Source organism: Chelonoidis abingdonii, chromosome 1, assembly GCF_003597395.2.
Source record: "Chelonoidis abingdonii isolate Lonesome George chromosome 1, CheloAbing_2.0, whole genome shotgun sequence".
Lineage (NCBI taxonomy): Eukaryota > Metazoa > Chordata > Testudines > Testudinidae > Chelonoidis > Chelonoidis abingdonii.
This window is the reverse complement of record NC_133769.1, coordinates 132,669,270-132,691,613: the sequence shown is the minus strand read 5'-3', so window position 1 is coordinate 132,691,613 and position 22,344 is coordinate 132,669,270. Positions and strand designations below refer to the sequence as shown.

The 22,344-nt window shown below is 44.0% G+C and overlaps 1 protein-coding gene across 3 annotated transcripts in view; it reads right to left on the bottom strand.

Moving 5' to 3' along the window:
* Positions 1–798: 798 nt before the first annotated feature.
* The window catches only part of PRR5 (proline rich 5), a 147,243-nt gene continuing 125,697 nt past the window's right edge, over positions 799–22,344 (bottom strand). For all 3 annotated transcript variants that reach the window (XM_032804774.2, XM_032804776.2, XM_032804775.2), the window contains exons 9-10: positions 4,980–5,118; positions 799–1,788 (exon numbers count right to left, since the gene is read on the bottom strand). In XM_032804774.2, the coding sequence (XP_032660665.1) occupies positions 1,238–1,788; positions 4,980–5,118 (690 nt within the window). In that variant the 3' untranslated portion in view covers positions 799–1,237. The remainder of the gene's footprint in view (positions 1,789–4,979; positions 5,119–22,344) is intronic.

Here is a 22,344-nt window from a genome sequence, read left to right as displayed (position 1 = left end):
GATATCAATGATGTTCTATGGTTAATTATAGGACTTCACTCCTCCAGATAATTGTAATGTGGCAACTGTAATGGGCTCCACATTTACTTTAAAACATCAGGTCAAAACCCTAGGTGACACTGGCATGTAACTGAACAGTGCACATTAATGTTACTGGATGTCAAGTGGCCAAACTCCTTTGCACTGTTCTGGGGGCTTGATCCTGAAATCATTTTTACACATCTCAACAGATTAACTCCACTTACTCCCTGAGACTACTGGTATGAGAAGGGACTATGCATACTCAGAAGGGCTGCTGGTTCATATGCTAATCCTTTACATGTCAATACCTAATTACAATACCTGCTTCATAGTATTCCTTTAAGGTCTCTGATAAATAATTAAGATTTCCATTGAAAGCCCATAACTTTATTTACACAGGAAACATGTAACTTGTGTTCTGCTGGGACCTCACCATAGAATGGAGAGTTGTCCAAGAGTTTACAGTGCACAAAATTCTTGGAAGTGTCACATTAAAAGCAAATTAACACAGTCCTAAAACCCAGTTTTAGGACATCTCTCTCACCTAAACACTGTATTGGCTGTGAAACAAAACTTAGATGCCAGGCACTGCATCACATTATGTAGTACATTGTTGTTTATTTTACTTTTTTTCTTAATAATCCTAACTCATTGCAGTTAGAGGAGTGCATACAAGACATACTAAGAAAAGGACAAAAAAAAGTGTCACTATAAATCATTGTATTCTGCTACATTTATGACCACATCATTGTTGGTTTGTTCTTTTTTTTTTAAAAAAAGGTTTTTTTTCCAGCCAAGATCGTGTTGTTCAAAGAGCAGCCTGCACTTTTACAGGAATCTTTCAAGACAACTAAAAATAAAGGTGAACACAGCCATACAATGGACTATGTTAGTAAATGAACATATCCAGCTGCACTAACAGCTTTCTATTAGACTCTTTTCCATTCAGCAAAAAACAAACAATCCTCAATCTTACAAAGACAGTAAGAAATCTTACTGCAGAATGATGGAAAGAAAATAGGTTGGTGGTTTAAAAAAAAAATTAGGGGTCATATCTCCAGGTGATGTAAATCACTATAGCTCCACTGATTTTTAATACTGATGATTTATACCTGCTGAGGTTTTGGCTCTGTATGTATATCTATTCCCTGCTGTGTTGCCGAACATACCAGTTACTTCTATATAATAATAAAACCAAGGATTTGTCTCCTGTCCATCACATGATGCTCTGTCTGCTCACATCCACGTTGTACGCTGATGAATTTGAACAACCTCGGCCAAAATCTATGAAAATTCCTTCAGAATCAGAGTCAATTGACTCCAAAATCTGGTCCACTATATTCTCGGGGCTGGAAGAAGGGACTGGAATCAAGGCAGGGTCCCTGGCCAGCTCAAAAGCCTTGTTTTGATCACCCATGGTGTGAAAGAGTCCTTGCTGTTGCTCAACTGCATTGAGTTTGCTGGAACATTGCACTGAACTGGCACTGGGCCTTTCTTGTTCTCCTGAGAGTGAGCTCTTCGTGGTTGTCATAGAGCTTTTGGAACCATTGTCCATGATGGTTGTGAGATTGGAGTACCCTTGTAGCTCCATGCATGAGGTCATTTCAGAAACGGAGTGCCTTCGGATGCCAGTTCCATTGGCTGCAATACCCTCTGTTTCATACTCAGCTACCGGGGTCAGCAGTGGGTTATTGTAGCTTTTTGATCTCACCACGGGGTTCTTGGCAAGGATGTCACCTGATTTGGAACGTCTGAAGAACCGCTTCTCTGTAAACAAACACAAATCTCAATTAAAATCTCTGAAGTCTATGTCTTTAATAGCACTGCCAACCTCAAGCATTCAAAAATAATGAATCAGGGCCCTAAAAACATGAGAATGGCACAAAAATCATAAGCTTTTTAAAAGAATCAGTGTTGGATTCTTTTTATTTACCTTCTAGTTTTTGAACCTTTATGGATCATATCTTCAAGCTTTATTCCACAACCATGAGGGCTAGTAACTTGCTTAAAAAAATAAAGCTGAGATTCTCTAGTATTCACATGATTCCAAGCACTAGGGATTTAAGAAGAATGCCAAAGACTGTGTGACTTGTGATAAAATTGCCAGAGTTTGTGACAGTGCTTTTATTTAATGACAAACGAGGAGTGAAATTCTGTTCTTAGACGTGCATGGCTATGGATGTGACTGGAAGTTCCCCACATGTAGGGAGAAGAGAGGATTGGAGTCAAAGTTTACTGTGAGGATCTGAGACCCAGCTTTTTCTCTTGTGTCTGCTGCGGCTGAGCTCTCCTTTGGTTTAATTGAGCTTGTTCTTTCACCAAACGAACTCCTCCAAGATGAGCAAAAACGTGCTTTGAGAAGATGGTGCTGCTAACTATAAGTAAGCTATTTAATGATATAAAATCCATCCAGAGCAGTTATACACCAGTCACCTGTTCTCTGAAAAAATCAAGTCCCTTTAAGGAAGCGTTTCTCAAACTTCTGTACTGGTGACCCCTTTGACATAGCAAGCCTCTGAGTGCAACCCCCCTTAAATATATTAAAAAGTGTTTTTAATTTATAACACCATTATAATGCAGGAGGCAAAGCAGGGTTTAGGGTGGAGGCTGACAACTCGCGACCCCCTGAGGGGTCCCTGCCCCCAGTTTGAGAACCCCTGATTTAAGGCACCCCAAATGTGTAATCACTTTGAAAAATCTTGGTTTAAAAACTTAATTTGAGATTACACGTACTGCCATGGTGCTGTGTGACCCAAAATAATATCAGAACCTATCTCATGACTGAGATAAGAAATCTGAACTCGGTTTCACAGTATTCTAGATTTTTACAGCTAGTTGCTAGAATTCAGTTAATCCACAGCTCCATTTTCATTCAATGACCACTAGGTGGCAGTAATTTTATATTACTGGCATTACCTAAGAACCTGTTGGAACTGTGCCGTTTTCATGAAACATTCATACAAGATTGAAATAATTATTAAGCATCCTTCCAGAGGTTCCACTGTTCTCCTAGTTATGGGCCAGATCCTGGCTACTACTCAGGATGCTTTGAGCAGGAACAATCATACAGCTACTGCATCTGGTCTTCAAACGATTGCCTTGCTGCTCCTGTCACTTCACCATCTCAGCGTATGGGGCTACGGCTGCAGCAAAGAGAAACTATGCACTAATGATTCCTCACCTACCAGAATGTGCCCATGGGGCTTTTGGCAGCTAGGCATAAATAAAGGCTTACGGTGGCTCTGATTTAGTACAGAGACCAGGTCCAGGTCTATTAGCTCAAAGACAGTAGACACTTATGCTTTTAAATCCATTGAACCTGGGTTCAGTTCCAGCAGATGACTCAGCCAGTGTAGATAAGGCCTTAGTGCTTCAATGTTTGGGTTTCAAATAGAGTAGTGGAATATTTATTTATTTTAAAAACTCTTTCATTGGAATTGTATTACATTTTTTGTGGGAATATTTCTATTGTTCTTGTGTTTTGTAAAAGCTGATGTTCAAACGATGTCAAATCTGGGGCACTATGATGGATCCCCTCAGCAAGAGATTACAGCTTCCCTCAGCCCTCTCTCCATTGCACATCCCCTTCCTCCAGGTCAGATAAGGAAGTGGTCCAGTTCTGATTGGAAGTGGCAGCTGTATGGCTAGTGAGGTGCTGCAGGGAAGCTGAAACAGCAGTGGCTGGGGAGGCAGCCTGTGCAAAAGGGCCCCAAGGAGAGATACAATCATTGCTCACTTTGAACTGTTTAAGGCTCTGTACCTAAGATATCTGCCACCTTTCCCTTTTCTGCCAGGCCTAGAAAAATACCCTGGACCTTAGCCATGTGTCTGAGTGGTTTTGGGGCCTCACCAGAACTAGTACCAATGAGGCCTAACTGCTGAAGCACCTACAGTGCTTGGGTCCAAGCCAGGATCACGGGGCATGCTACTGGCACCCTAGGGGCTTGGTGTAATGAGCAGACCCAATAATCACATTGTTTCATGTTCCTTTAATAGCAGTGATGAATACAAAATGGTTCCTTTGAATCATCGTTTTCTGAAGATAACCAGCCTAGACTGACTCACATAAAATTGATCTGTTTCTTTAAATGCCTGTTGCAACACATTCCACTTTCAGTTCAGCTTCATGTGAAAAGCATGAACTACCCTCTCGACAATTTCATATGAGAAAATGGAGTAAAGCAATTGCCCAGAAAATGCACAATTTAAAGTATATCCAAACTGGATAGCAAATTACTTGTTTTTAAAATTATGGGTACAATTACTACTTTTCCATTCTGACTTGCCGTGCCTGTGTATTTCCCTATAGTTTCAACAGTATAAACTACTCAAATGGAATAGCATTCAGTATTGGCCCAAGTCCACCTCTGCTGATATTAGCTGGAACCTTCTATGGAAGACATTGAGTGCTTTTGATCATCCTTCACCATCATTTTCTATACTAAACAGTTGTATGAAGTTGCTGGGTATTGATAAAAAGGCACAATGCTCCACTCCAGAAATGGCTACATTTAGGCACAGTGATTGCTGCATGCACTTCTTGTATCTGCACATCCTCTCTCCTTCTACCTCACATTGTCCATAATGCACCCTGAGTTCAATTCTTCTCACTGGAAGTGGTATAGAGAGAGATGTAAACATTCACAGATTTTAAGGTCAGAAGGGCCCATTGTGATAATTTAGTCCAACCTCTTGCATAACACAAGCCATAGAACATAAAACTTCTTTTATTACAAATTTTATTTCAGAGTTTCAAAAGCTGGAGGAGGCTTGGTCAGGCTTAGCTGTAATTTTCTGTGCCCCCAGCACACCATAAAGGAAACAATATGTCCCTGTTTTTCTGGCATCGACAATCACCTGTTTTATGGGCATCAGTGTGAGGTACTTACAAAGCTTTCTGGCTCACTGTCTGCACTATGTCAAATCAATGACATTTTACAAGCCCCTGTTATTCTTACCCAAAATACAAGAGGAGTGTGTGAAGGGTCCATCACTGGAATACAGACCATATGTGCCCAAGTAAGGGGAAACCACCTTCTGTATCAGGGATTCCAGTTTCAAATAGTCTTCAGTCACTCCTTTAGATTCGTGAACCCCCTGAAAGAAAGAGCAAAATGGAAGATCAATATTGTCTCCGAACATCTCAAGCTCAAATTGCTCGCCAGGACAGAGAGCCATCAGGTATTCTGATTGCATTAAATGCCAAAAGCACACATGCTGTATTACATTGGTTTATGATGGTTATTATTTGTATTGCAGTAGCATATGGGGAGCCCAATCATAGACCAGAGTCCCTTTGTGCTGGGCACTTGTCCAAACACAAAACAAGACTGCCACCAGGAGCATACAGTCTAAGGGTATGTATATCTACTGCAACTGGGAGGTGTGACTGCAGGACTTGCAGACCTACCTGAGCTAGCTTTGATTCTAACTAGCTTCAGTAATAACAGCAGCGAAGCTGCGACTGCACAGACTAGCCCCGCCCATACTCAAGTGGCATCCTTTGTGCTTTCTAAGACTTTGTCTACACTTGCAGTGGTGTGTGGGGTGCACGTAGCAATATGCTGCATCCACACTGGAAAGTGTAGCTCTCCACTGCTGGAGCCTTTCCACACTGCCCCCCCACCCCCGCCAGACAGGGCTTGGGTGTGTAGAAAGCCATGTAAGATATATACCCTGGGAATCAGTAATGCAGGGCTCGCTACTTTGTTCATCTAGGCAGTGCCTCATCATTTACACTGTCATTTATTCCCATGTCAGTTAGGCGTGCAATGTCCGTACTCCACACACTGCCATAGACCCTGTCCTGAGGGAGCAAAGGTTTACAGATTCTAAACAAGGGCCCTGCTCTACGTGGTGCAGAGCATCTCGTAGAACGGGGGTCGGCAACCTTTCAGCAGTGGTGTGCCAAGTCTTCATGCATACACTAATTTAAGGCTTCGCGTGCCAGTAATACATTTGAACGTTTTTTAGAAGGTCTCTCTCTAAGTCTATAATATATAACCCAAACTACTGTTATATGTAAAGTAAACAAGGTTTTCAAAATGTTTCAGAAGCTTTATTTAAAATTAAACACAGATCTTATTAGTTTAGTGTGATCCTTGCTGAGTTTTCCAATGTCTGGTGGCACCTATTTAGATACTTTAAGCTGCACATAGGCTTCTGAGTTATAAGTTGATAACTGGCTGGCAGGAGGTCAGTGGCTGGAACCTGTGATCCGCAGTTGAGGTGAATGGAGCTGGCGGCTGGTAGGGCTGAGCAGGGCTGGAAGCCTGGACTCTGTCTGGCAGGGGGCCTGAGCTGAAACCAACTGGAAGCAAGGTGAGTGGGGCTGCGGGGACCCCGGGTCGCAAGGGGCCAGCAGCCAGAACCCCAGAGCAGTAGGGGGCTGACTGCCAGAGCTCTGAGGTTTCCACCACTGGCTCCTGCCAGCTGGGGTCCCTTCCCCCAGGCCAGCAGCGGGTGCTGAGTGTGACCTCAGCAGGGAAGTGGCCAGCAGCAGGAACCCCAGAGCAGTGGCGGCCTGAGCAGCTCAGCCCGCCGCCGCTCTGGGGTTTCCATCACCAGCTCCTTGCCATCTGGGGTCTCAGACTGCTGCCAGCCTGGCAGACCTTCACTCAGCGGGTGCTGAGTGGGACCGGCGGCGGGACCCCAGCTGGTAAGGGACCAGCAGTGGGAACCCTAGAGCGGCAGCGGACTAAGCAGCTCAGCCCGCCCCACATGCCATCAAAAATCGGCTCGTGTGCCACCTGTTTGCACGCGTGCCATAGGTTGCCAACCTGTCGTAAAACATGTCTGATGCCCTCAAAATTCCTAACACTCATTGATAGCTTCACATACTGCAAATATTACACCAAAATTCATACATCAGGGTTTTGACAAACCAGCTGATGCATTTGTTACATGGACGTTCTGACTCTACAGCCACTGGCTTCAATGGGAGCTACTCATGTACTGCACTTTGAGAATCAGACCTATAGTCTCTCAGAAACCAAAGCAGAAGACAAGACACTGCGGATCATGATTAAAACTGTCACTGTTTTTTTTTATTGTGATCTACAAGCACCGCCTGACTGAATGTTTAGTAAAACTTTGTAGATGCTGCTTGAGTGGCCAGTACGACAAGGTGTCACTGCCATCTAAAGCAATACAAACAGGACTGTGACATCTAAGAGAAAAAAGTAAAACATGGAACCTCTTAAAATACGTAATCAAAGATTTTTATGATTTTCATGAAAAATACTTGTAAGAAAGTGTTGTTTCTAGTCTTCCACGCGCTCTGCCCTCCTCTCTCCCCAAAAACTTGTCACTGTTCAGGAAAAACTCCCATTCAAGTCAGTCAGGGTGAAGTTTACACCCGTGGCGGAAGCTCTGTGCAGAAAGGTGAATTTCACTCTTAGCTCCTGACCTTACAACTACATCTGTGTCATGAACTCCTGCACCTGCCTGGAGGCCCCCTCTCTGACTTCACTGGGGTTCCACATGGGCATAGGGTTGTGCCCACACAGATCTCATGGCAGGATCAAGATCTTATAGCATAAATTTTGAAGCCAATGTGAGTTCTGCCTGAGTAAAGATTTCAGAAATCAATCCAGTATTATAGTGTATGTCTCTGGTGTAACCCTGAAATAATCATAAAAATATCAATAAACTGTTCTCAAAGGAAAGCAAGGAAACAAACATGCAGATTGAACTATTAACTCTGAATAAATTATCTGTGGGTCTCAAACTGTGGGTCACGACCCTGTTTTAATGGGGTTGCCAGGGCTGGCATTAGACTTGCTGGGGCCGGGGGCTGAAGACGAAGCCAAAGGCTTCACCGTTGGGTGATGGTACTCAGGTTATAGGCCCCACACCTGGGGCTGAAGCTCTTTGGTTTCCCCCTCTTCCTCTGGACCCAGCCGTGCAACAGCGGAGCTCAGGCTTCAGTCCCTCCTTGTAGGGTCATGTAGTATTTTTTGTTGTCAGAAGGGGATCACGGTGCAATGAAGTCTGAGAACCCCTGAATTACACAATGGATACCCTTTCTTCTGTTCATGAAATGATCCCCATTTTTATAGATGTATTTGTTATCTGTCAATATTCACCAAATAGCTTCTGAGAACAAATTTCAGCCTGTAAAAATGTCTGTGAATGGTTCACTTCATTTCTTTGCTATTTGTACTGTGTGATTAATAACTGAAGTCACATGTTATTACCTCTGCTCCCTGATTGGATGATTGAAAGTTTTTAAATGACGAACAAAGAGCAAACAGAGCTGCATCCCAATAAAGAATAAACTTCTGAGATGAATTTCTCCTTAAATATTCATGTGGGTTAAATTCTGTGAAGCTATCAGGATTCACAATCATTTTAATAACTATAATAGAGTCCACCAGCAATCTGAAAACTCATAATGTGACCTCATGAGTAACATCAGAACGAACTCACCATGTACATTTGCATATCTTTTTTTTTTTACACTATTCAGCCAATTATAATGTGGATCTCTGAACAAACAGAAAATAAGAGGAAAAACTCTCAAAAAGTTATAATGAAAGAGAGAGAGAGAGAGAACAAAAACATTGGGTTAAATATTAGGAAAACTTTCTAACTATAAGGCTAGTTAAGCACTGGAACAAGTTACTAATGGAGGTTGTGGAATCTCCATCATTGGAAGTTTTTAAGAACAGACTGGACAAACACCTGTCTAGCTCTAGGTCAGTGACTCTCAACCTTTCCAGACTACTGTACCTCTTTCAGGAGTCTGATTTGTCTTCCGTACCCCAAGTTTCACCTCACTTAAAAAGGACTTGCTTACAAAATCAGACAAAAATACAAGTGTCACAGCACACTGTTACTGAAAAATTGCTTACGTTCTCATTCTTACCATCTAATTATAAAACTAATCAATTGGAATATAAATATTGTACTTATATTTCAGTGTGTAGTATATAGAGCAGTACAAACAAGTCACTGTCTGTATGAAATTATATTTTTTACTGACTTGGCTAGTGCTTTTTTATGTAGCCTGTTGTAAAACTAGGCAAAAAGCTAGACGAGTTGATATACCCCCGAAAGATCTCTTGAGTACCCCCACGGTATGTGTACCTTTGGTTGAGAACGCCAAAGCACTGCAACCTCTCCAAGCTTGGTATTGTCCACACATTTTAGAATTGTACTCTCTATGCCATTATCTAAATCACTGATGAAGATATTGAACAGAACTAGACCCAGAACTGATACCTGCAGGACCTCACTCGTTATGCCCTTACAGCCTGATGGTGAACCACTGATAACTATTCTCTGGGAACGGTTTTCCAACCAGTTATATGCACCCACCTCAATGGTCTGTGATGGGATGTTGGATGGGATGGGATCTGAGTTACTGCAGAGAATTCTTTCCTGAGTGCTGGCTGGTGAGTCTTGCCCAGATGTTCAGGGTTTAGCTGATCGCCATATTTGGGGTCGGGAAGGATTTTCCTCCAGGGCAGAGGCCCTGGAGGTTTTTCGCCTTCTTCTGCAGCATAGGGCATGGGTCGCTTGCTGTGGAATTTCTGCAGCTTGAGGTCTTCAAACCACAATTTGAAGACTTCAATAATTCGGACATAGGTTAGGGTTGTATAGAAGTGGATGGGTAGGGTTCTGTGGCCTGCTTTGTGCAGGAGGTCAGACTAGATGATCATATTGGTCCCTTCTGACCTATGAGTCTATGAGTCTATGGTAGTTTGTTTATGAGACGGTCATGCAAAACAGTATCAAAAGCCTTACTAAAGTCAAGTTATATCAGTTCTACCACTTCCCCTCTCCACAAGACTTGCTACCCTGTCAAAGAAAGTTATTAGGTTGGTTTGACACAATTTGTTCTTGACAAATCCATGCTGTTACTTATCACCTTATTATCTTCTAGATGTTTGCAAACTGATTGCTTAATTATTTGCTCCATTGTCTTTCTGTGTACTGAAGTGAAACTGATTGGTCTGTAATTCCCTGGATTGTGCTATATTTGCCCTTTTCCAGTCCTCTGGAATCTCTCCCGTCTTCCATGACTTTTCAAAAATAATCGCTAATGGCTCAGATATCTCCTGAGTAGGAGTTGCCTGAGGAGGTATCTGAGCCATTAGCGATTATTCTCCAATTCCGGGGGGAAGAGTAGCCCCAGGGCCAATGCAACCATTTAGGCGAACTAGGTGGTTGCCTAGGGAGCCAAGATTTGGGGGTGCCAAAAAGTGGTCCCCCCCAAATTTTTAAATGGTTGAGCAGCTGCTGCTGCTGGAGAGGTAGTCTGAGCTGCCAGTGGCTGCCCAGGGCACCCCCGGGTCAGGGCACTGCCGCGGCAGCCCGGCAGCCCAGGGCGCCCCGTGGGTCAGGGCCGCCGCGGCAGCCCGGCAGCCCAGGGCACCCCCTGGGTCAGGGCACCACAACTGCACCCAGAGGTTCGGGCTGCCCGCGGCGCGCTGACCCAGGCGAATCCCTGAGCTGCAGGCAGAGGCTCAGAATCCCTTCTTCTCCCAGAGCAGGGGCTCCAGCCTATGCAATTTTTCTCGTTGCCGACGGGGGTGCCGGCGGCTGGGCAGAGCTGCGCAGCTCTGCTTAGGGCACATGGCAGAGGCCCTGCGACGGCGGCACGACACCAGGGCTTCGCTTCTGGAGAAAAGCGGCGGCTGCCCCCTGGCTCAGCCTCCATGTCAGCCCCAGTGACGGGCACGGAGAAGAAAAGAGCCTCAGTGGTGGTCTGGTGGAGCGGAGGAAGAAAGAGGACCCCAACGCTCATGCATTGGGCAAGGTAAGCAAGTGCCTCCCCACAGGTCGCCCTAAGGTGCCTGTGCTCCTGCCCCCTTGGTCCTTGGCTGGTCCCTGCTCCTGCTCCCCTTGTGCCTGGACAGCTGGAGAGAACAGCAGCCTGTAGAGCTGAGCTGCCCCAGTGCCCTCAGGCACCCCCCTGGCCCCATCCTCCCCCCAGCCCTGACCCCCAGCCCTGAGCCCAGTCCTCCTGAGCTGGAAACCCCCTCGACCCCATCCCCCCCACAGCCCTGACCCCCAGCTGACAGATAGTGTCTCTAATACAGTTATTGCTCTTCGCATTCTCTTGACTCTCCCAGTTTCTGTGGCCAGTGGTGAGCGAAGCTTCTCGAAGCTCAAGTTGATAAAAACATACATGCGAACATCAATGTTGCAACAAAGATTTGTTGGGCTATCTACCTTGTCACTAGAACATGACATTGCTCACAGCATTGACTTGGAGGAACTTGTTTCTAAATTTGCTAAACTTAAAGCATGGAAACATAAATTCTAAATTATAACATGTTACTCTGTGACCGTGTATTGTGTATAATGTATGTGATTTTTTTCGGGGGAGGGCGCGCAAGATGGAAGTTTCGCCTAGAGTGCAAAATATCCTTGCACCGGCCCTGAGCAGTCCTAATACTCTGTTGTAGCACTGCTATCTCCCCTGGGATTGGAGAAGGATTCTGCCTGCTGTTGTAAAAGGCACTTGAAAAATATGATCAGTTCACTAGCACTATGGGATCTTCTCTCCTCCCACAAGCCCTTTCACAACAGCATCTGACAGTTCAATTTCACCTCCAATTCAGTCACAAAGTTCCTTCTTTCACTTGCAAGAACTAGAACGACATTAATCTCCAGCCCCCATTTTTACTTTAGTTTATTTGCATCCCCACTTTTCAAGCATGGAGACTTCAAAGTGCTATTATCTTTGAATGAGGTTAAATCTCCAGCTGGTTGACACAGGCAGCAATTAGTCTTAGCCCTCAGCTCTGTATTCAGTCATCAGACATTTTTCAATACTTTTTGAAAAGCCATAGAGCACCTGGCTCCCTCCGGAGATGTGATGACCTTTCTTTTATTTTGTCTCTTTGCACAAATACATTGTTACCACCTGCAAGATCCTTCCTGCACAAACTATTGTTTCAGATCTTCCTGAATTCTCTGGAAGGGGATTGTGCCTTTAGAGATTAAACAGCAGAATGTATATATATTTTCAGTGGTGCAATTTGTATGTAGCCTCTCTTAATACCAGAAGTATGATGGACTTCAGGCTATATGATAAACTTGTAAAACTATTTATTTTTTGTGTGTGAATAAGTGCCAGATTGAATGCTCCAGAGCCCTGTATTTATCCAAAGAACAGGCACAGCACCATGCATAAGCATGTGCCCTGCTCCACCAATATACCTGTATGTATTGGAGGGACCTCCTCGATGTGAGAGGTGTTGCGGTAGCCGTGTGTGAGGGGATGAGTTATCCCTGAACTAGAGCTTGATTAAGCCACATGTGGTGATGAGTCATTTTTGAGCTAGGCTCCAGCTAACCCACAAGCCAGGAGTTGGTCTGGTGACTCTCAGGGCAGATATTCAAGCCTCGCAGGAGAAACAGCAGCTCAGCCTGCCCAGCATCACTTGGAACTCTCCCCTGCCTGATAGTGAGGACAGACTCCACAGGCTTCAGCCTGCTCTAACCTAGCTCCCAGCCCTACTCTTGCTTTCCTGCTCCTGAGTATATCTCCTGTTTCTGGTCTGGCTGCCACTACACTGACCACTAGTCATGACTTCCACTGCTCCAACCACTAGACCTGACCCTCCATGTCTTGCTTTCTGACACTATGGTGCTTTCAGTCCCAGGCCTCTCTGTGTCTGCCAGCAGGGCTTGCAAGTACTGTCAGTTGGTCAGGTGGGTGAGGTAATATCTTTTATTGGACCAACTTCTGTTGCATACAGTAGGTCAGGTGACATTTGTCCACTGAAAACTGGATGCAGAGGACCCAACTCGTTTAATAAGGATCACCTAAGCACAAGATCCTCAGTCTCACTCTGGCACCTACGGAGGCAAGTGGCTCTGAGCCATCCCTGTGCTGATCCTTGTGGCTTTTGGGGGACAGCTGGCTGTTCTAACTTGGTTAACCTTCTGGAAAAACTACGAAGACCAACTATTTCCTCTGGCTTTTGCAGTTGGCTGAAGGCTGGAGGGGTTGGTTTATATTTAGTTGTACGTGGGGCTGTCCATATTGTATATTTTAATGTATGGATAGGTGACTACAGCATAGATCTATAGTCAGTGTACTCTCAACTGATCCACTGATACAAGTAATGTATCCATTTGATTATGCATATTCTTATCCTGGACACTGAGCCATGTCTGGAGTTCTTTACTTCCAGAGACAAGTTTCACTTGTCTTACAAATATATGTGGGAAAATGAAAATCCAGACATCTAACTCCTAGAACATTCGAGAGAGAGAGAGCCCAACAAAATGTGGAAACCACCAGCTCAAGACTGCAAAAACCTGCTAAGGAGTGGCACTGCTGGTGTCAGTGAACGGGTACTGAGAGGGAGGATGGATGGTCTTGTAGTTAAAGCACAGAACTAGGGCTCAGATTCAATCCCTGGCTCTGCTACAGAGACTTCCTTTGTCACCTGGGGCACATCAATGGATCTCTTGCTGCCTCCGTTCCTCATCTGTAAAATGGAATAATACTAACCTTCTCCCACCCTTTATCTGTTTTGTCTGTTTAGATGCTAAGTTCTTCTTCACAACAGAGTCTGTCTCACACTGTGTGCTCGTACCGTGCCTAGCACAATAGGACCAATCGTGGTTTGGCTCTCTAAACACTACTGAAATAAAAAGAACTACCAATATTAAATATCCTGTGCAGCCTGATGTCTACAGCCTTCCAGGGGAAAACACAGGAGATGGGGGAGACAGCGGGCAAAGGCACCTCAATAAAGTCACTTCTTTGAGGAGAATGGAAACACCGTGTGTTAAGAACATTATCCTCTTTTAAATGAAGTGTGTATAGTGCAGTTTATTTATATGTTGATGTATGCCGTTAATTCCAAGTTAACTAAAAACTGTTAGCAGTACTGTCCACCCTGAGCACTGAAAAATCATGAGTCAGACCCTCCTTGCCCCCAATATCAAGAGATGGAAAAAACCTCAAAATTTTTAAGCCAAATGACACATTTTTTATTTTTTTTCCTAGGGTTTTTAGCTTTCAGGGTACATTAGGGTCATACTTTCATGAAAGCTAGAAACTTACTATTTTATATATATGAAAACTAAGATTCTCATGTAATGACTTGACTCCAGGAGCTTAGGGTTCAAGAAAACACCAAATATTACAACACTCATGAAAAAATCATGAAAGTTGACAACACGGTAATAATGTCTTACATTTATATTAAGCCATTTTCAAACAGTGAGATCTCAGAGTGTTTTGCAAAGATTTCTATATACTGGAATGGCTTCAGCCAGCACTGAAATGCAGCTGCCTCTGGGACAGGGAGCAGCAGCTGGGTAACAGCACAAAGCAACAAAGGATAACAGTTTAAGACAGAAAGTGAAGACAGATCTTCTGTAGGTGTAAATCGTCATAGCTACAGTTTATACCAGTGGAGTATCAGCCCACAGGTATCTAATTGTAAAAGGAGGGGGAATTTAGTTAGGCAAGATGCAATTATCCAAATTGGGGTTTGGTTAGTAACACTGCAGGTTCATGAGCTGAGAGTATGGAAGCTGGGAGTCCAGGATGCTAAGGAGCCAGGAGCCTGGGCTGCTGGGTGACTGGGCTCCCCAGTAGCGTGGAGGAGCCTAGCACATGACCAGGCAGGTATCTGATAGAAAAACATTGTCAGAAAATTTCCGACCAGTTCTAGACATGACACACAAGCAGAGTGAACACAGTCATGGTTTGTGTCTCCCATGGTAGTGCCAATCACGTGGGGCTCGTTACAAGGATGAAAGAAGACAGAGGGAGCTAGCTGTAAGCTGTGTTCTAGTGAGCAGACACAGAACGTCTCTCCTCTGAGGGGAGCTGATTTGCAAAACCCTGCAGCGTGCAGAAGGGAAGATGGTTTATTTTATTGTGCACCATTTACTCTGTGTAAAAAGGGACCAGTTTTAGCTTTTCTCATCCAGTGGACAAGAGTTATGCTATTTAACACCTAAGGGAAAGGGACTGCTACACCCCCTGAAAAAGGGGACTAATCATTATCTATATTAGGGAACTTGTTTTATGAAGAGGAGACAAAGGCCTAAGTATTTCCCTTGTGAGGGGAAGGCACTGGTGCTGTAATCCCTCCCAGAGTCGGCACTAAAAGCACTGAGTGGTTCTGAGAAGTGGAGTTTGCTGCACCGGCCCCCGTATGGTTGCTTTTTGTGAATTATTGCCTCAGCGAGCCAGGCCGTTCCAAGCCCTGGGATCCACAGCGTGGATCATCTCATTGCATGGTCCCCATTTCACTCTCATTTGTCACTGCACAATATCCCTCCTCAAACAAATCCCCACACACAATTCATTCTCTCCACTGAGCACAAAATCAAACCCTAGGCTCCATTCGTTCCTCACCACACATCACTCTGTGCCTCCATAAACAACCCCTTCTAAATTTTGGAATAATAGTTTTTAACCAGAGTGCCTCGGTACGATTAATATGCTTTGCTGCTTTCTTTTGAATGATCCCATAATAACCCACATCCTAAATGGGAGGCCACTGCCTACTGCTCTTCACTCCACATACATAACTCAGTTACATCTGTCTAGGTAAAACAAGGAAATATAAACAAGTGTCCTATTCCCCAACACGTCTCACATAGCTCATGTTGTGCTTTTTTGGCCCAAGTAATGGAACACAAAAGGTCCAAGCTTCAGCTCAGATACTCCTCATAGGCATGGTATTGAAAGGAATAGTAAAGATCCTGATTCACCTACGTGGGGGGCCTTTAGCATTAACAGGATACACTGATCAGAAACTGATGGATCCTAAAAATTAAGTGACAGCCACCATCTTGGCTAACACCAGAGACTGACTTGGACATTGAATGTACCACTTGAACTAAACAGCCAGGCTCTCAAAGTGAGAGCTGTGACAGATCCTTATCCTCTATGGCACATCTGAGTGAGATGCACAACACACATGGACCAGAAGGTTAGCTAGGAACAGAACATCCACCTGCTCCCTTCCCTTGCTCCTCCTGGCTTCATTACACTAGTGCTCAGCTTTTGTCCGCCACCCCACCCCTCACATCTTGGGTCTCACCTTCCTAACCCCACCGGCTACTTCCTATCCCCTAGCTCGTCCCAGCTACCTCTCACCACGTCTCAGCTCCTGGCTTCCCCTGACTTCCTGGCTTCTTCTCCAGGCCTCAGGCTTCCTACACAGCTGTTCCTTGGATTCCCCCTCAACCCCTAATAGCTGGCCAACTACAATGGTGAATGGCTAGCCAACTACAAAAGCAGTTTCTCTTCCCTTGGTGTTCACACCTCATCTGCTAGAAGAGGGCCTCATCCTCCCTGACTGAACTAACCTCGTTAGCCCCAGCCTGATTCTTGCTTGCCTCTGGAAATTTCCACTACATGCATCCGATGAAGTGAGTATTCACCCACGAAAGCTCATGCTCCAATACGTCTGTTAGTCTATAAGGTGCCACAGAACTCTTTGCTGCCTCAACCCCTAGTTGCCTCACCATGTTCATTAATGAAAATATTAGTGAAGCACTTTTACACTTCAAGCAGTCATGGCTGATCAACAACAACTAACTTTTGGGCTCATATTTCAAAAGGGACTTCATTTCCTAAAGAAGTGTCCTGTATCCACATTCAGGTCCAAAGAGGACTCCTCATTCAGTTGCCCTCCACTTGCCTTTTAAACATAAACTATTAAACGACCATTTTAATCACATATTGTACCAAGGACCAGCAGCTCTGGACTAAAGCTCTGTTATTACAGTATCCTCCGATCACTGGGTATCAATAGGCAGCAAGTTTAGATGCACTGAAGTGTACATTAGCCATTGATTAAGTATCTATAGCACTCTTACTTGAACTTTTATGTTTTAGCTGACTATGGAGTTTTCACAACAAAGCACCAAACGGAGATGGTCTCGGATTTCAACAATGCCCAACTGCCAGATACATTTTTAATAAACCAAAAAGGCATTTTTTGAAACGACCTTTTACCAGATCCATCTGGGCAAAGCAAGCAGGATTTCCAAAGGCAGGCTCTGAGTCTTGTCACAGGAGGACACGAAAGATGGCTAAGGGATGCAGTGCATTTTCTAATGCTTTAAAGAATGCCCAGTGCAGAGCCATCACAGGCAAAAAGAAGCTGAAGCAGAGGAGAATCGTATCCCAGGTACCTGACAACTCTGAACTAAAGCTCAGAGAAACCATAGGAGCAGAAGCCAGACTCTCCACTATTTAAGTCAATATAGCAGTCATGACTATTGGTGGATTGACAGCCCTGGAGAACAAAGTCCTCTCATAGAACAACAGGCTGCAGCAGTGCATGCTTCACCTCACGCTACTCCTATCAACAGGCCTCATTCCTGACCTGGAAAGAATCCACATCTAGGCATGAAAAGGTTGGTCACCTTTCAGTGCTTGGCCTCCATCTTGATCCTGCCATTGAGGGGCTCAGTCCTACAGACTGTTGAAAGTAATGGGACTATGTGATAGAGAAAGAAAATACGAGATAGGAAATGTTTGCAGGATCAGGCCCAAATACACTAATTAGTGCCACCAGCTTTAACAGCTTTCAGCCTACAACCATCCTGCACCGAATTTCAACAGTTGCCCTAGAAGTGACTAGTAACAGGATACAGAAGCTATCTCCTGAGTTAACTAGTCCTTCATCTTGCCTTTTCTTAAACACCTATGAAATGAGGTAAGGAAGATAAGTGCTTCCTGCCTTACATAGGTTTTAAAGGCAGCAGATCCCAGGAGGGGGAGAGAGAATATTTATACAGAAATGACTGCAAATTCTTAACAGAGCAGGCTAATATGACTATCAGAAACTACAGAGATAACAGGTTTCAGAGTGGTACCAGTGTTAGTCTGTTATCAGCAAAAACAAACGTGGAGTCCTTGTGGCACCTTAGAGACTAACAAATTTATTTGGGCATAGGCTTTTGTGGGCTAGAAACCACTTCATCGGATACATGGAGTGGAAAATACAGGAACAGGAATAAATACATGAAAAGATGTGAGTTGCCTTACAAAGTGTGAGGTCAGTCTAACGAGACAAATCAATTAACAGCAGGATACCAAGGGCAGAAAAATCACTTTTGAACTGGTAATGAGAGTGGCCCACACACACTTACACACACTTACTGATTACCTGACAGACAGACACGGGATATTAATAGCTGCTATTCAGTTATAAGAAAGATTGTCTTCTATCTCATTTTCAGTTTCAACCTGCAAGGCAGACCCAAAACAACATCTACATTAAAAAACGTCTGTTATTCAGACATGGATATTAGCATATCACTGCTATGGCGATGCAAGCTGTGATGTACACTCTGGGGCCACACAAATAACAAGATTGAAATAAACAGCCAATCAAAGTGATAGGGATGGATTTGATCATAAGAAAAGAGGAAGGCACTGTAGTTAAAATGACATATGATGGTCTAAAATTACAAGGCTTGATTCACTGCTGTGTTATCTCAGTTTTGAGCATGTAACTTCATTGATTTCAACAGTTAAACCAACACAAAAGTGGAACAACACAAGGGTGAATCAGACCCAGAGAGCTGCCCTTTAACAAATACTTTTTCCATTAGATAATTTTTAGAGTGCCAATGAAAATTATCTCCAAGGTACAGAGTCAACGCTCAAAACAAATTGCTCTCTTAGTTGAGAAACAAAAGTGGGGTGTTCTTGAATACACCGTTGATATTAGTGGGAATCATGAAGCTAAATCTCCATGCAGGATTCTGAATAGGTATGCAACTGTGTATGTATTTTTCACTGTCCACTTGCTTTTGCACAAAGAATTTATTCTTATCTGGTTGAATTGGCATCTACCTTCTCAATATAAACCTCTAGTATAAAATTAAAAGCCAAGAAAATGCATCCAGAATGACTAAAGGCCTGCTCCTGCAACCCTTACTCACAAGAGTATTGCTATTAAAGCCAGACTCTCATAGGTAAGGGTTATTTGTGTGATTAAAAGGTTGCAGGACTGGGCCCCAAATTTGAAGAATCAGAACATTATCTAAGCCACAAACCTTTTGTGCCTCTATACATTCTGCATTCATACAGTGCTGAAATGCAAAAGAGAGAGGGCCTGATATTTAAAGGATTCTATCAATATGCATTGGATCAGGCCCTAAAAAACATATTAAATACATTAAATATTCCCTCTTCTAAACACTCAGCCATAAAAGTTTAATGATAACGAATCCACAAAAATGAAACTCATGATGGTTGTGAAAAGACAGAATTTTCAGTGGCTATTGTTCACAAGTGATTTCACTACAACATGATATATTAAACAGATTCTTCTCTGTCTTTGTAACCTTTGAAACCAAGGTCAACATTGGCATATCTAAGGAGTCAGTGATATACTTCTAGTGTTAACAGTTTTTTCTAGAAAATGAATGTAATTATTTACCCATGCTGAATCTCTATTGGCAGGAGATCAACAACGGCTGATAGGATTACTGGTTTCAGTGATAGGAAGGAGCTCAAGAACTGAACTCTCTTGAGGGGTGATACAATGAACCTGTTAACTGCTTTCACTGATGTAGCTGCATGACAATTATACATGTATTGAGGGGGTGCAATACCAGATAAGTGGCCAGATCCATACCTGGTGTAAATCAGCATAGCTCTGTTGACATCAATGGAGCTACACCAAATTATACCACCTGATGATCTGGCCCAATGAAATCCAGGGCTGGAAACCTGGGCAGGCCATATCTTAAAGGGAATAATAATAGTTTCCATGCACATTGGGTAAAATCCTGGCCCTATAGAAGTCAGTGCAAGTTTTGCCACTGAATTCAGTAGGGTCCAGATACCAACCAGAGCGCCTTCTATCAAGGATTGCAAGGCGTTAAACAATAATAAGTTAAACCTCATAACTCCTCTAGGAGGAACTGTAAGCATCATTTATACAGACAGAGAAACAGAGAGGTAAAGGAATTTCCCCATCACGCTAATCAGGAGCAGAGATGGGTCTAGAAGCAAGGAGTTCTGACTCCTAGTTCCCTCCTCTAGGCATTTGTGCATGCTCCCCAGCTTGGAAAGAAACGCTCAGCTATGTTCTTCTATGTTTTCTCTGCTACCTCATTTCACTTTCATCCAAAGCAGATGACATTGACATTTTTTAACCTTTAGGAACTAGACTCTCAGCAGCAACAACAACAACAAAATAGCTCCAAGACAAAAACTAAAAACTTTGGCTTCTTCTTCTTAAGTGAGCTAAACCTAATCCACTTACATTTTTTGTTTTTCATACTTGGGGTTCTTCTATAACCAGAGGCACCAATTCCGTGGGTGCTCCAGGGCTGGAGCATGCACAGGGAAAAAATGGTGGGTGCTCAGGACCTACCGGCAGCCCCTCATCATCTCCTCCCCCTCCTCCTAGTGCCTCCCGCCCGATGGCGGCCCCACTGATCAGCCCCTCCCACTGCCTCCCTGCACACTGTGGATCAGCTGTTCAGCGGCATGCAGGAAGCACTGGGGAAGAGGGGGAGGAGTGAGGGCGGGGTGTGCTCTGGGGAGGGGGTGGAATGGGGTGGGAAGAGGCAGCGCGGGGTTGGGAAGAGAAGGATGGGGGCAGAAAAAGGTGGGGCAGGGCTTGGGGAAAGTGGTGGAGTAGGAGCCAGGCCTGAGGCAGAGTGGGGGGTCGAGCACCCCCCGGGAAAGGACAAAGTCGGGTGCCTGTGTCTGCAACAATCCAAAGACAAAAAATATCCTTGGGCTGGATGAAGCAAAGTAATGTCTTTCCAGATACGAACATGTAGGAAGAAAATAGTTTTCCCCTCTTTCCCAAAGACCGTAACCTACTGGAAGCTGACCATTCATTATTGTAAAAGTTACCAAACAGGCTTCTCAGATATGCCAACATATATTTGGGAGCACATATATTGGTGCACAGCTTCTTGCATGTGCAAAATAATTGTTACAGGACAGATTCTGAGCTGGTGTAAATCAGTGTATCTCCAATTTAAGGCAAGGAAGCTACAGTGATGTATGCCAGCTGAAGATCTGGCCCTACAAGTCTAACTACTCATTTGAAGGTACAAGTACCCTTTTTTGCAAATGTAGACAGAGGCATCCACAAATACTTTGGCCACATTTTTAGAAGCCCACTAAAAAATTAGCCCTACACTTTCTCCTAAGTAGCTGGTATCCTGGAAAAGGCGAGTATTTGAAGCATTTAACCATGTTTGTTAAAATCTCTGCCTCCCTCACAATGTAGCAAGAGTGGAGAAGTAGACATGCTGCGCATGGTGATATTGACAGAAGTAAATGCTCCAGATTCCTGCAACTGCTGCAGAAATAAAGATCTTGTCATTTTCACTTTATTCTCAGGAAGTGCAGACATGTCAATTTCACTGTGTGCAGTGCTATTGTAGCCATCTTAGTCCCAGGATATTAGAGAGACAAGGTGGGTGAGGTAATATCTTTCATTGGACCAGCTTTTGTTGGTGAGAGAAACACGCTTTCGAGCTGCACAGAGCTCTTCTTCGGGTCTGGGAAATGCCCTCAGAGTGTCACAGCTAAAGACAATTTGGAACAGATTGTTCAGCCATTGTTTAACAGGCCACTTGCCTTCAACTTGAGTGATCCCTTGAAGTAAGTGTTAACTACTTATGATAAACAATCTGTTCCACCTTGTATTTAGCAGTGAGTTATGTCTACACAGAAACTTCAAAGCACTGCCAAGGAAACACTCCCGTGGCAGCGCTTTGAAGCCCGAGTATGGTCATGCGCAAGTGCTGGGAGAGAGCTCTCCCAGCGCTCCTGGTAATCCACCTCCACGAGGGGATTAGCTCCCAGCGCTTGGAGCCTGTCTACAGTAGCACTTTAAAGTGCTCAGACTTGCTGTGCTCAGCGGGGTGATTTTTCACCCTCCTAACTTGCTGGCTCAGAGGGCTATAAAACCTAAGTGTAGACAAGCCCAATGACACTTTGAGTACACTTCCCAGACCTGAAGAAGAGATCTGAGTAAGTACAAAAGCTTGTCTCTCTTTCACCAACAGAAGTTGGTCCAATAAAAGATATTACCTCACCCCCCTTGTCTCTCTAATTTCAATATGAGCAGCTGCTCTAGCACTCTTTCATTCATTAGATGGTGACATTGAGACAGAGGCAAAAGGTAAGCACAATGGAACTCCCAGATATAGTTTATATTAAGTCAGAGAGGAGTTTTTTTCAAAATGGCTTTTCTGCAGAAGGAAGGATAGCAATGGGATTTTTTCAGGCAGGATCGGGCACATAGGAAGGAAAAAACAGCTTTCCCTTTATCTACGGAAATCCAAGAAAACATTTCCTCACATTTTATTAAACACTTCAGACAAGATGAGACTATG